The sequence below is a fragment of the Lacerta agilis genome, chromosome 10, assembly GCF_009819535.1.
Source record: "Lacerta agilis isolate rLacAgi1 chromosome 10, rLacAgi1.pri, whole genome shotgun sequence".
In the NCBI taxonomy this organism is placed as follows: domain Eukaryota; kingdom Metazoa; phylum Chordata; class Lepidosauria; order Squamata; family Lacertidae; genus Lacerta; species Lacerta agilis.
This window is the reverse complement of record NC_046321.1, coordinates 43308786-43321860: the sequence shown is the minus strand read 5'-3', so window position 1 is coordinate 43321860 and position 13075 is coordinate 43308786. Positions and strand designations below refer to the sequence as shown.

The window sequence follows — 13075 nt, the reverse complement described above, 5'->3', positions numbered from 1 at the left end:
CACAATGCATTTGTAAATGCTGTTCAAAACAATATATGCACTTTACCCTAGTATCTGCATTATTGTGCACAGTGCTTGGCTGCAGAACTGCGTTTCAAAATTCAAAGTACAAATTTTGAAAGATGGTTGCATTTCAGTTCCTTGTATTATTTCAGGAAAGGTGAAATTGGTGTGAAATTTAAACATGAACTGAATCGAATTTTCCCAGATCCCTATCTCCAGTAAAAGACTTCCAAAAGGGTTCAGATAAATCACAGGCATTTCTAACAGTTTGGACAGTGATATAATTGTGGTAGTTTTCTAGTTTGCAAATGAGGCCCTATCTAAGCAGGGATAGGCTGCCCAGATTCCACATACAGACAATAATGTGGAAAGAAACTGCAGCGAAATCGATAGGACAAGCTTCAGCATCAGTTTAGCACAATTTAGCATCATTAAATCAATATGCCTTTATACATGCAGGTACAAGAGTTTTTCCCACCCATACACTGAAGTTTTCCTTCTCACAACAGAAGACCTACACACATGGAATTCTGACTCATGGTCACTCACCCTAGTCCTGCAATCTCCTAATTGGCTCGGCGAGGTTGTTCATATACGTCAATCCACAAAATATTCTGCCGCTCAAGGCAAAACTTGCTGAAGCTCCAGGTAACTTTGAAAGCTGCCTTGCCAGAGTCAGCTGGGGAAGGAGTTGGTTGGGAGTTTGTACACGACTGAACGACTGAACAACAACAACAACAACAACAACAACAACAACATATGTGCTTTCTCACCTGGGAGCTGTTAAGCTCCTGGAGACTGTTCTCCTTCTCTCCCATGCCTTGCTAGAGGAGCAAGCCAACAGCTAGGGAGCTCTTGTCCTGTGTCTCTTTGCCGGGGACCTCTGCCTTTGAGACAAGAAAGGCTGAGAGCCCTGTTCATGTCTCCAAAGGGACTGTGGAATGCAATGATCTTAAGTATGCCACATGGAGAAAAGACATCACAGACAACCTGCCACACCTGCCTGAAAGCAACATAGAAGTGAATAAATGAATATGACTATGTTAGTCCCATTAATTTCAATGGGTCCACTATGAGTAAAACTTATTTGAATACCATCCTACAACTTCCATCAACTCTAGCCATAATTTTATAAATAGGGGGTGATGTTTTATGTTGTAAATTTACTGCTTAGTCTGTTACTTTAAAGTCCTTTCCAAGTTCTAAGTAGAAAGGCTAAGTATACATATGTTGTTTGGAAAACCGTGTGTGATGGGCCAATGGCCGTAATATCTATCTATCTATCTATCTATCTATCTATCTATCTATCTATCAACTCTAGCCATCATGGGCAATGGTCAGAGGTGATGGGAACTGGTGTCCAACAACATCTGGAGAGCAACGTACTGACTAGCTCTACCTTAAAAAGAAAAAGCAGAGAGGAGCTACTTCCTTTCTATCTCAGTGATATATAGATGTACTTCTAGGGCAAATTACTATGGAATTGATCCAGCTGGGCACAGGTGGTGCAAGGAGTTGCCCTGTTTTCCCCAACCCCAACCTAAGTGCATAATTGCTCATACAGATACCACATAGGGGCATTGCACAGAATGAGGAGGTCATTAAAACTTCCTATATGCAAGTGTACCCAGGCTACCTTGCGTCATTGGAAAGAAGATGTATTGACACGCTTCCAAGACCATGAGCCAGAAACCCAAAAAGTTTGCTTTTTGTTGCCTTTTGTGCTCCACCAGTGACTTCCTCCATGAGCCTCCCATTCTCAGAAATAACCCCATGTTCTGATTATATATAGCCATGCATTGGCAGCTAAATGGGAAAATAAGTTTTTATGGAGCTCTCAGAAGCTTCTCCATGAGTAAGTGTTGCAAGCATCCTTGATGGGACGGAGCCCTAAATATTTAGGATCAAGGTGCTAGCTGCATATTTTGAATTTTTAAATTAATGAAGTACTGTATTGCCTATGAAGGCTGAAGTTGAGCAATAAAAACATTTTTTTAAAAAAAAATTACTTTGATTATTTATTGTCCCTGTCTGCAGTGATTCTGGTTTAAATGACTGCTAAAATGTATGTGCGTCATATATGTTTATTATTCAGCTGCTGTATCCTTTTGAACCATATGCTCACTGTATCATTTGTTTCCTTGCTGTATCATTGGTTTCTTCTTCTTCCCAGAAGATTTAGGTTATGTTGGTGTTGAATACGACAATCTGATTCATGTTTAGGAGATAGATCCTAGAACACAGGATATCTGGTTTTAGGTCTATTTTAGTCATAACTTCAGATCATGTGTTTGATTGGGGTGATATTATCACTTGCATGGTGAAGAAGTGGCCTTACCTCCCTCCCAACCACCAGAGAGCATCTAGGGTGGCGTGGGGTGAGACTATAGCCCTCCAGATGTTGGACCCATCTTCCACCATCCCCAGCAAGTCATACATGTCACTCTGCATGTCTAGTACAGATTGCAGCCTTAGCTTCCTTTCTGCGGGATGAGAAAAGTGGTTGCCATTTAATGCTGCTGTATGATTAAAGATAAAGTAAGCTACTTTAGGTGGGTTTTCATTGAAAGGACTTTCTGCACAATCCATTGCTCAATGGTGGTGTAGTGGTTAAGAGCGGTAGACTCGTTATCTGGGGAACCGGGTTCGCGTCTCCGCTCCTCCACATGCAGCTGCTGGGTGACCTTGGGCTAGTCACACTTCTCTGAAGTCTCTCAGCCCCACTCACCTCACAGAGTGTTTGTTGTGGGGGAGGAAGGGAAAGGAGAATGTTAGCCGCTTTGAGACTCCTTCGGGAAGTGAAAAGCGGGATATCAAATCCAAACTCCTCTTCTTCTTCTTCTTCTTCTTCTTCTTCTTCTTCTTCTTCTTCTCACATATTGTGCCCATTTCACACCCCTTACCTTGACATTGGCTTTCTGCTTGGGGGGTGGGGTGGGGTATTGCGTTTCTGAAATGGTAGCTTGTACCTAGAAAAGTTCACTCCTTTTGGCAGCGAACACATTTGGTCTGCGAACAAACAGTGCACAAATCATCTGACGAATATTCTGGATAAGAAGTGACTCTGCGTTGCTGGAGCCCCTTTCCTTGGAAACTGGTTTTTATCTGGCTGAATTTCATCTTTAGGCTACTGCTGGGTTTCTCAGTTTACATTTTTTTAAAATAATTTTTTTGTGTGCTTGGGTTTTGTTTGCCATCTTGAGTGGGCTTGGTCTAGAAAGGCAGCTTATAAGTATTTAAATGAATAAATAAATTGGTTTAAAAAAAACACACAGTTATTCAGTGGGCATAGATTGCTTTGCTGTGCATCAGTAAGCAAATGAGCAGCTATGGTGTCATCTTCATTCAAAGTTTTTATCCAATATGCCCACCCGTTGGCTAATCTGACTTCTCCATTTGCTTCAGTGGAAGAGTTGGACCCACAGAAATAGCTGCCTCTTTCACACAAGGCATCCCTGAGGCCTAGGTATTCTGCAGATCTCCTCTGTGGGTGAAGAGAAAGGTCCACCTTTGGACAGGGAGTCGACCCTGGATGTCTCCCCAGAGCAGCAATGGAAAGGTCTGCTTCTGTTGCACCTCCAGCTACCATGTTCTGAGAGCATAGAGGGCAAAAGGGATATTTGTTAGGGAAAGTTCTCATGTTACCTTGACATATCCCTGGAATGGGGAGAGGGGGAAGTACACCATTCCTGGAGCTGTTGTATATCCTTTCCCTGCAGTCCACCTTCTCCCGCCTTCCATCCTGGCTGGTGTGAGATTTGGCAGGGTGGTTCTGCCACCACTGATCCTCACTACCTTAGCTTCCTCAGATTGCTCTGCTCGTTGGGTAGAAGTTGTAAGCAGGGGGCACTCCCAATGTACATTGGACCAGGTACACCAACCAAAATATTCCCATCACTGGTCCTGCTGCCAGTCTCCCACACTGAAGAAGACACACCATCCACACAGAGTGGGTGACGTGTCTCTGTCGGGGTTTGCCCATGTGACAGTTTCCTGTAGATGGTGCTGCTGCCAGACAAGTCAAATGCAGCTTGCCTAACCCAGGGGCATCAAACATAAAATCCTCAGTGCAACTACATGCACTGCACAAAACTTAAAAGAATTGTCTTGAATTGATACTGCATAAATGTCAGGCTTCAGGGAATCAGCTTCCTCCCACGTGTCAGTAAATAAGTTTCTTTAATAAACACAATGAATGACAAAAGAAAGCGTCTCCCTAGAATGGTGGTGCTCCAAATTAAGGTTCACCCCCTCTCCATCCCTATTAATCTACGTCACTCCTACGTCTTGTAATCTGAGTTTGTACCCTCTGCACTTTCTGTTCTAACATGCTCTGAGCTCTGTGTCCTTGGGGGGTGGAGGTGGGGGTGGGGTGGAATGCTGTCCAGAGACTGTGAATCTGTTAACCCTCTCTCTTCCAGTGTTTCTTCTGTTAGCTGCTCCCCATCCAATATTTCCCAGCTTCTGCCTTCTGAACCATGCCCCTCTGCAAACCACTGTTCCAAATCTATACTGCCCTCCTGCTCCTGGGAAGATTCAGGGTCAGGTGGAGGGGGCAGCTCCCACCATTCCTCCTCAGTGCATTCCTCCTCAACATGGTCCCTGACAATAAATAAATGTATACTGCATACTGCATATGAAACTTAACAAGAATGTACCACCGGACAAGTTACTGTACTTATACGTTGTTCTTGAAAACCAATAAAATTTACTGGAGGGGGGAACGGAAGATGGCAGGATCCCCAGGGATGTGCTCTACAGGGAGCTGGTTTCAGGCACTAGGCCCATTGGCTGACTAACTCTGCGTTACAAACATGACATGAAGGCTGGCAATATCAACCCTGCTATCAACTCTATTCACGATCAGTCTTGGACAGAAAGACTTGAATTAAACTTTAAGCATGTGGGTGGATGTCCTTATTTTCAGTCCTCCCCTTGATTCCTTATGAGCACAAGAGCTCCTTCTGGTGCAGACACCCACCCCACTTACAAAGACTTCCTTTTCACTGCCCTGGTGGGGCAACTCTGAACACACAAGGAGATGGCTGTGGAGAACATGGAAGCCCTGTGTGAGTAGAAGCCTATTTCCCAACGGGGTTCCTCTACTCATGAAGTAATAAAGTTTATTTCTTTTTCCAGTCACTTTGTGATCTTCAGTTGCCAAAACAACAACAACGAACAACAACACTTGACACTTTGGAAACAGAATAATATTTTGTTTAATTAAATAATTTATATGTACTCCATGGAAGATGCCAAGTAAACTCTGGACAGGTTCTAACTGACCCTGTTAACAAATATCAGAAGATAAATAGGAATTCAGTTCTATTAATTTATTAGATAACATGAATTATAAATACTTCAAATCAGATGCTGATTTATGTTTGTTTTTTTTACAAAATTGGCATTTATAAATAATTATTTTAAACTGTTAAATAAAAATAAATAGTTGTGTGTATATATATATATATATTAAAAGGAGCTCTCTGTAGAAAAACAAGGCTAGCCTCTGGGATTTGCTTTGTATCGCATCGGGATGCTGGGATTGTGCCTTCGGCTTCTCCTCTTTCTTTTAACTTCCTCTTTGTTCACCTCCAACATGACGTCGTAAAATTCAGTGATTGCCTTGCGCTGGATTTTCACATTATCCATCTGATGAAAATGAAAAAAAAATGGATTAGCTTAAAAGTTCAAGGGGAATTATGCTCCTTGTATATTTACTGGGGAAATGGCACTTTAAAAAATAATAATGTAATAACATTCCAGATAGCCTATGAATGGCAGAAAGACAAACTCAAATGCCCTGATCCAACAATGCAGATGTGGAGCTCCCTTGTTTGTAAGCCCCTCCTCATTCATTTCAGTCAAATAATAATAATATTACAATCTAAGAAAGCAAAAGAATTGTGCATCATTCGTAGGGTCCCATCGCCCTCATGGAAATGAAGGGGAGAAATGCAAATGCACAATAGAGTAATACACGTGAATTATTGAATAAGGGTCAATGACCTACCCTTTATTATTTGCCTGGGTTTTACTCCACCCTTCCTCTATAACAGGGGTGGCCAATGTGGTGCTCTAAAGATCCCATCAGCCCCAGTGAGCAATGGGGCATGGATAATGGGAGTTGTAGTCCAGCAACATCTGGAAGGCATCACATTGGCTATCCCAAGGTGGCATACATGGCCCCTCCTCCACCGTTTTTTCCCAAGGCGTATGAGGCAGTAGCTGGCCCAAAGTCCAGTAATTATTATGGCTGAGCAGAAATTTCACCCTAGATCTAAACAGTCTAATTCCAACATTCCACTCATTAAACGACATTGACTGGTCACCAGCCCACATCTTGCTTGACATTATCCCTGTATCATTTAACAATGAAGACGACAACACTGCCTGTTTGTGAAACCGGCTAGAAAACACTGACTGGATAGAAAACATGATTTAACTTCCTGTGGACCCATGACTGGTACCAAATAAAAATCTGGACTTTTAAAGCTTTCAGTGCCTACTTATGCAAGGGATATACCCTATTTTTCTGTCTATAAGACGTGTACAAGACACCCCCTATTTGGGGGGGACCCGCCAATCCACCCTCGGCACTATCCATGTATAAGATGCCCCCTAATTTTTGACATTGTTTTTTAGGGGGAAACCTAGTCTTATACACAGAAATATATGGTAATTCATCATTTCATGCTCCTTTCATGTAGCATCCACTTCCTTTCCCCACCACCTATCAGACTTACTAGGGTTGCCATGTGTCCTGTTTTTCCAGGACATGTCCTCTTTTTCAGGGCTAAAATTTCTGTCGGGGTGGATTTTCTAAATTTGCCAAAATCTCCCTGGCTATACTTTCTGGGTGAGACATAGACATAACTGGTGGTTGAGGACTTGCTTTCCTCTTCTCTTCTCCTGCCCCCCTCAGCAATATATCATAGCTTCTATAGCCTACATATAGTAAAAAGGTAAAGGTAAAGGGACCCCTGACCATTAGGTCCAGTCGCGGACGACTCTGGGGTTGCGCGCTCATCTCGCTTTATTGGCCGAGGGAGCCGGTGTACAGCTTCCGGGTCATGTGGCCAGCATGACTAAGCCACTTCTGGCGAACCAGAGCAGTGCACGGAAACACCGTTTACCTTCCCGCTGGAGTGGTACCTATTTATCTACTTGCTTTCGAACTGCTAGGTTGGCAGGAGCAGGGACCGAGCAATGGGAGCTCACCCCGTCGCGGGGATTCGAACTGCCGACCTTCTGATCGGCAAGCCCTAGGCTCAGTGGTTTAACCCACAGCGCCACCCACGTCCCTCCTACATATAGTAGGAGCATTTAAAATGAGAGTCGTCACAGCATCCTCTTTTTTGCTCTTCAAAATATGGCAACCCTACTCGAGCAGTACTAAGAATTACATGATGGAGCTTTCTGTGATGAAGCAGAAGTTGAGCAGGCCTGGGCTTGATCAGCACGTGGAGTGAAAACTGCCTGGCTACAGCTTTGTTTGCCTAATTGAGCAATTTTAGAGGAAGGTCAGGTTAACTTCTTAAATAAATACATTATGTGCAAACATCAGCACTGATACGTTCACCCACAGATTCTGACTTTGACCTGTGTGGCCACCCTGCTGTGGTCAGACTTGACCTTAGGGGAATATCCTCATGTTCCCTGTTGTTCCCTATTGTTTCAAATTATCTGGTAACATATAATTGTGTGATGAGCTGCACTGCATTCCTAATATATGGCAAGAAACACCTGTGATTTTCAATGTGAAGAGGAGGAGATTTTCAGAATGCAATGCATCAGCAAGACTGTTGAAGCTTCTGCCAAAAGATTCCTTTAGTCCAACAACCTGGTTTCCACAGGGGCCAACCATTGGCTTCAACAAAGTCCACAAGTAGGACATGAAGGCAGTGGGGCTCCTCCGCTTTCTAAACTAAAAAACCCCAATTTTTAAATACACTTTCCCCATAGGAAAAGTTCTCCAATCGTTTAATGATAACATTAAACAGGTCAGTGTAGATTCAGCCAGTATTCCAAATGAAATGGCCACAGAGGGTTTTTTTTAAGGCATTACAATGCTGACCATCTCCACACCACCACCACCATATATTTCTAATTATTTTTAATATATCTAGCTCTTTCATTGCCACCACACAGTGAACTGATGCTTGCATTATGGTATCCACCAAGACCACCTGCCATGTATGATCTAGTTGAGATGCTTCATTGCAGGAGTCCCTTCCAATTCTACATTCTATGATTCTATGACCAACATCTCTTTCCTTTTTAGTCACTGCCAGTTCACAGCACACCAATCCTCCTTTGGGTATGTAACCAGCCAGTCCATCCTTCAATAGCATAGACTGAGCCACATATCCCTCAGACAGACAGACATTATATTCAGTGACATAAGCAAAAGGAAGAATGTAATATTACCGGAAGTTTTGCTATCTCAATTAGATCTTTTGCTTTATTCAAGCTTTCGCTGTAACTCTCTTTATAGACTTGCAGGGCTTCTACCAAACTCCTGACGTCCTTTGGATTTTGAGTGCTGTTCAGATTAGTCAACAGGTCCCAGTATTTGGAAATCATCTGAGCGAGCAAGATCTTTCTTTCATGGGCCTGCCAGAAAACCAGCCCAAGAGAGAGAGAGAGAGAGAGAGAGAGAGAGAGAGAGAGAGAGAGAGAATGGATTAGTAACATTTTCCAATAACAGAAATATGGAATATGACGACATAACATTTCCCTCCTGTTCTTCCTTCCAAAATTGCCCAGGGCACCAAACAAGGCAGTAAAGGTAAAGGTAAAGGGACCCCTGACCATCAGGTCCAGTCGTGTCCGACTCTGGGGTTGCGGCGCTCATCTCGCTCTATAGGCCGAGGGAGCCGGCGTTTGTCCGCAGACAGCTTCCGGGTCATGTGGCCAGCATGACAAATCTGCTTCTGGCGAACCAGAGCAGCGCACGGAAACACCGTTTACCTTCCCGCTGGAGCGGTCCCTATTTATCTACTTGCACTTTGACGTGCTTTCAAACTGCTAGGTGGGCAGGAGCTGGGACCGAGCAACGGGAGCTCACCCCATGGCAGGGATTCGAACTGCCAACCTTCTGATCAGCAAGCCCTAGGCTCTGTGGTTTAACCCACAGCGCCACCTGGGTCCTTTACAAGGCAGTAAGATGATACAATTAAAAATAAAACAAATAAAAGCATTTGAAAACATTAGGGGCATCTAAAAACTTATTAAAATATTAAGAGCCCCTAAAAACATTGATCATCAATCACATACATTCAGACATACTAAGGTCAGGGTTTCCAGGAACTGTATCTTTCAGGCATAAATGCCTGGAATGTTCTTAAATTCCTCCTGAATGTTAATAATGAAGGCCCCCAGAACCTTCACACAACCAGATTTTCTTATGGCCATTGTTGTCACTAGCGTTGTTGTAGCTTGAGTCAGCCATCTGGCAAAAGCCAAAGCAGTGGTGAGCTCTTGTTTTGACTATGACAGACCAACACGGCTGCCTACCTGTAACTGGCTTCTTAAGGGTTTCTCCTGATAGCACCAGAAGCACGCCAGTAAAAGTGATAGATTTCCACCTTTCAGTTTTAGTTTACTTATCTCATTATGAAAGAGAATGTAAACACTATGTCTGATCTACAAAGCTGTCTGGTGATATTGTCTAGCCTTCCTCAATCTGGGGGCTACTGGGAGTTGTAGTTCAAGACATCTGGAGGGCACCAGGTTAGGGAACGGTGATATAGTCCATGTGAGGGTTGAGTGGAGGGTTAATTGTCTGAGGCCAACTGCTAGGCAGCAACTGACATTTCACGTCAGACGGTTGGTGTTGTACAAAACCTGTCCAAATATTTACACAAATTGAGACAATTACCTGTGACCATAGAGCATTCTTCAGATGAGTCCTGAAAATAGCACCACCCTCTGCAACATCAGGCTGACTGGTGTTCTGCAATACAAAATGCAAATGTCTCAACCAAACATGTAGCATTATTCAGTCTTGGCCATGAACATTCAGGCTCAGCTCCAGCATTTTTCCTCCTTAGTCACATGACTGAGGCCCAGATGTACAGCTCATACCCACCAGGGGTGCCAACTTGAATAAAATATGGGGGGGGGGAGGCACAGGCAACACATGATCACCCACTTGATACGGTGCGCACACACCATTTGAATGGCATATATGCCTATCAACTTTGGGAGGCCCGGCCCCCTCAAATATTTTATTGGAGGGGTGACGACCCCTGGGCCCCTAGGAGTTGGCTGCTATGTTATCTACAGAAGCAGTGTGTTAGACAGGCCCCCTCCCTGTTGTACATTCAGGCACCTACTGAAGATTTATTTTACTCCAGCAGCCATTTCAACAAAATTCTGATTTCGCCATTTTAACTTTACTATTATTATTATTATTATTATTATTATTATTATTATTATTATTATACTTGTACACTGCTTTGAGATTCTTGTAATTAAGACTATTGTAATTAAGTGTCATATAAATCAGTGTTTTTCAACCTTTTTTGGGCAAAGGCACACTTGTTTCATGAAAAAAATCACGAGGCACACCACCATTAGAAAATGTTAAAAAATTTAACTCTGTGCCTATCTTTACCCAGGAGCAGTCTCCCCTCTCCTGATGCCTTCTAAATGTTTTGGACAACAATTCCCATAATAATAATAGTAATACCCTGACCATCTGACTGAGTTGCCCCAGCCACTCTGGGTGGCTTCCAAAATTGTGGTCTGAAACATCTGGAGAAGGTTAGGTTAGTGAATGCTGCCCTAGAGTAACAAACACATTCTGTTGGACTAAATGTGCATGAGTTATTTTCACTTGAATATCTTCTACATTTAACAGGTGTGCCTGGCGTGCTCTGGTCCATGGGGTCAAGAAGAGTTGGACACGACTGAATGACTGAACAACAACAACAACATTTAACAATATTCCAGTTGCAATAAATTCACCAAGCTGGCAATCTTTCTTCTTTTTTTAAGTACCACGTGTCTCAAACAAAATGGAAACCTATTATAACATTATAAAACTTGAATAACAGAACTGACAAGCTTGTATCGACCGCTGTGGAGAGATGCTCAACCAAACAGAGGGTAAAGGTATGGCAGGCAATACATTTACAAGGGGCTCCAAGCAAGGAGGGAGCAAGTACGAAGAAGGAGCGGTAGCCAAAGAGTCAAGAGCTAGGCTATGGGTGAGGCTTGTCACTGCAGTTTAGAAGGAAGTAAAAGGCAGCACTTCTGAAGTTTGCTGCCCCAAGGGTGAGTCAAGAAGAGGAGGAAAGGAGAGGCGACCGATGTAACTGAAGAAAGAGCGATTAATGGGGAATCAAAACTGCTTAGATAAGCAGATCTCAGGAGGGATTTGAGGATGGAAAACTCATCTCAAGGCAGAGATCACCAGTCGTTGTCCCCCTGAAGGCACAAGAATCCCTGGGGTTTTGAAGGCCCTTGGGATCCATAATGGGAAGGTGGGAGCCCTCACACTGATATATGCACCCTGGCCTGAGACTTTATAGGGAGGGGCACATTATAAATTAAATAAGCAATAAAAGCAGCAGCAACAACAATGATAATAATTAATATCATATTTAGAACAATACATTCCTATGTGGAATTCAGTTTTGTATTGTTTAACGTCACAGTGAAAAGCACTCGATAGATATGAAGCTGTGCTAACAAAGCTGTTGTGATTAGCTGTTGGGCTAGTCATAGGAGAGGTGGCTGGTTCTGTGAGGGCTGAAGGAATGAAATATGTTTCAGGTGGCAAGTGACCAGTTGTGTTCGCCCACTCCAACTACTCGATTCCCATTCCTGAACGATTCATTATGAAGAAAACCACACATAGATTTGTACCAGCTGTACACGTCAGGCTGATAACTAATACTAAATTGTGTGGTCTTATAAAACATGGAGGATATTTCAAATTCTCTTGTGAATGGGCAACGGGAGAAACTTCCCTGCAACTTTACAAGAATCTCCAAAATCGGTAAAATACAAAAAGATTACAAAATGAATGACACAACTATGCCCTTGACACATAGTGTCGTAAAACCAGGTCTTAGCTCTCTGCCCAAGAATATTGGCATCCTCAAATAAGCCAGAGTATAGGCAAATGAAGAAAAGACAATAAGATTATCAGAAGTTATACTTACAAATTCTCTCTGCAGCTTGCTTATATGTTCTTTCATGTTTTCAAAAAGTGGCCCAGAGGGGACATGTCCATCAGAATAACTAATAGCCAGAAAGAGGAACAGGCAAATCTTCCAAACCATGGTTCTTGACTCAAAATGGAAATGCTGCTTTGTTGTATGTTTGGATGTTAGACCCACTGGAGTTGTCCAACTTGGTTGTCAACGGCACTTTCCAGTTTGATCTTAGCCACTCTGGGTGGTGATATTTATACCTGGCCGCTGAACATTTTTATGCATTTTTCACACATTTCAGGAGATGGTGTTAGATAGGAGGCGTGTCTGGTGTTTATTAATAGGCTTGGTTTGTGGGATTGTAGTGTTTAAAGTTTCCTTTAAATGACTAGCTTCCCCATGATGAATGATTAGCTACGTGTCCAACCTATAGCTCTTCAAGGATCCCTCGAAAGCATGCCCACACCACCAAGAGGACACGGGAGAATTTCCACATCAGCCCCCACCCCATTTTAAAGGAAACCCTATGCACAGTACCCTGAAACTGCTTTAAAACTTTGTGGTGGGGGAACGAGCAAGACAGGAAATTCAGATTCAAGTTGCAATATTGCAAAGCGTATGTGTTAGTGACTCAGATATGCAATTTTTTTGTAAACCATCAGAAAGCAAAGAAACAATTGCATGTGGTTAATTGGTCGTTTTGACAGGCATGTCACTTGATTAATGCTGCACTCATAATTATAAAAAGACAAGACCAAAAAGATAATTACTATCAAAAGACAAGACCAAAAAGATAATTATTATCAAAAGACAAGACCAAAAAGATAATTATTATCAAAAGAAAATACCAAAAAGATAATTATTATCAAACTTCTTTCATATATGCCTTATGGATGATAAAAAAT

At 42.7% G+C, this 13075-nt stretch overlaps 1 protein-coding gene across 1 annotated transcript; it reads right to left on the bottom strand.

The window, feature by feature from the left end:
* Positions 1–5491: 5491 nt before the first annotated feature.
* On the bottom strand, positions 5492–12364 carry LOC117054308 (interferon gamma-like). Its single transcript, XM_033163007.1, has 4 exons — positions 12180–12364; positions 9887–9961; positions 8434–8619; positions 5492–5655 (listed from the first exon to the last, which is right to left on the bottom strand). The coding sequence occupies exons 1-4, from the start codon at positions 12297–12299 to the stop codon at positions 5506–5508; spliced, it is 531 nt and encodes a 176-aa protein (XP_033018898.1). The 5' UTR covers positions 12300–12364; the 3' UTR covers positions 5492–5505.
* Positions 12365–13075: the final 711 nt, after the last annotated feature.

What these genes read in the sequence shown, in the direction of transcription:
- LOC117054308 (XM_033163007.1), bottom strand. Translation starts at nt 12,299, where the DNA reads ATGGTTTGGAAGATTTGCCTGTTCCTCTTTCTGGCTATTAGTTATTCT. An exon ending in GCAAGCTGCAGAGAGAATTT is followed by an intron (nt 9,962 to 12,179) that starts GTAAGTATAACT and finishes TTTGTATTGCAG; the next exon opens with AACACCAGTCAGCCTGATGT. An exon ending in TTGAGATAGCAAAACTTCCG is followed by an intron (nt 5,656 to 8,433) that starts GTAATATTACAT and finishes CATTTTCATCAG; the next exon opens with ATGGATAATGTGAAAATCCA.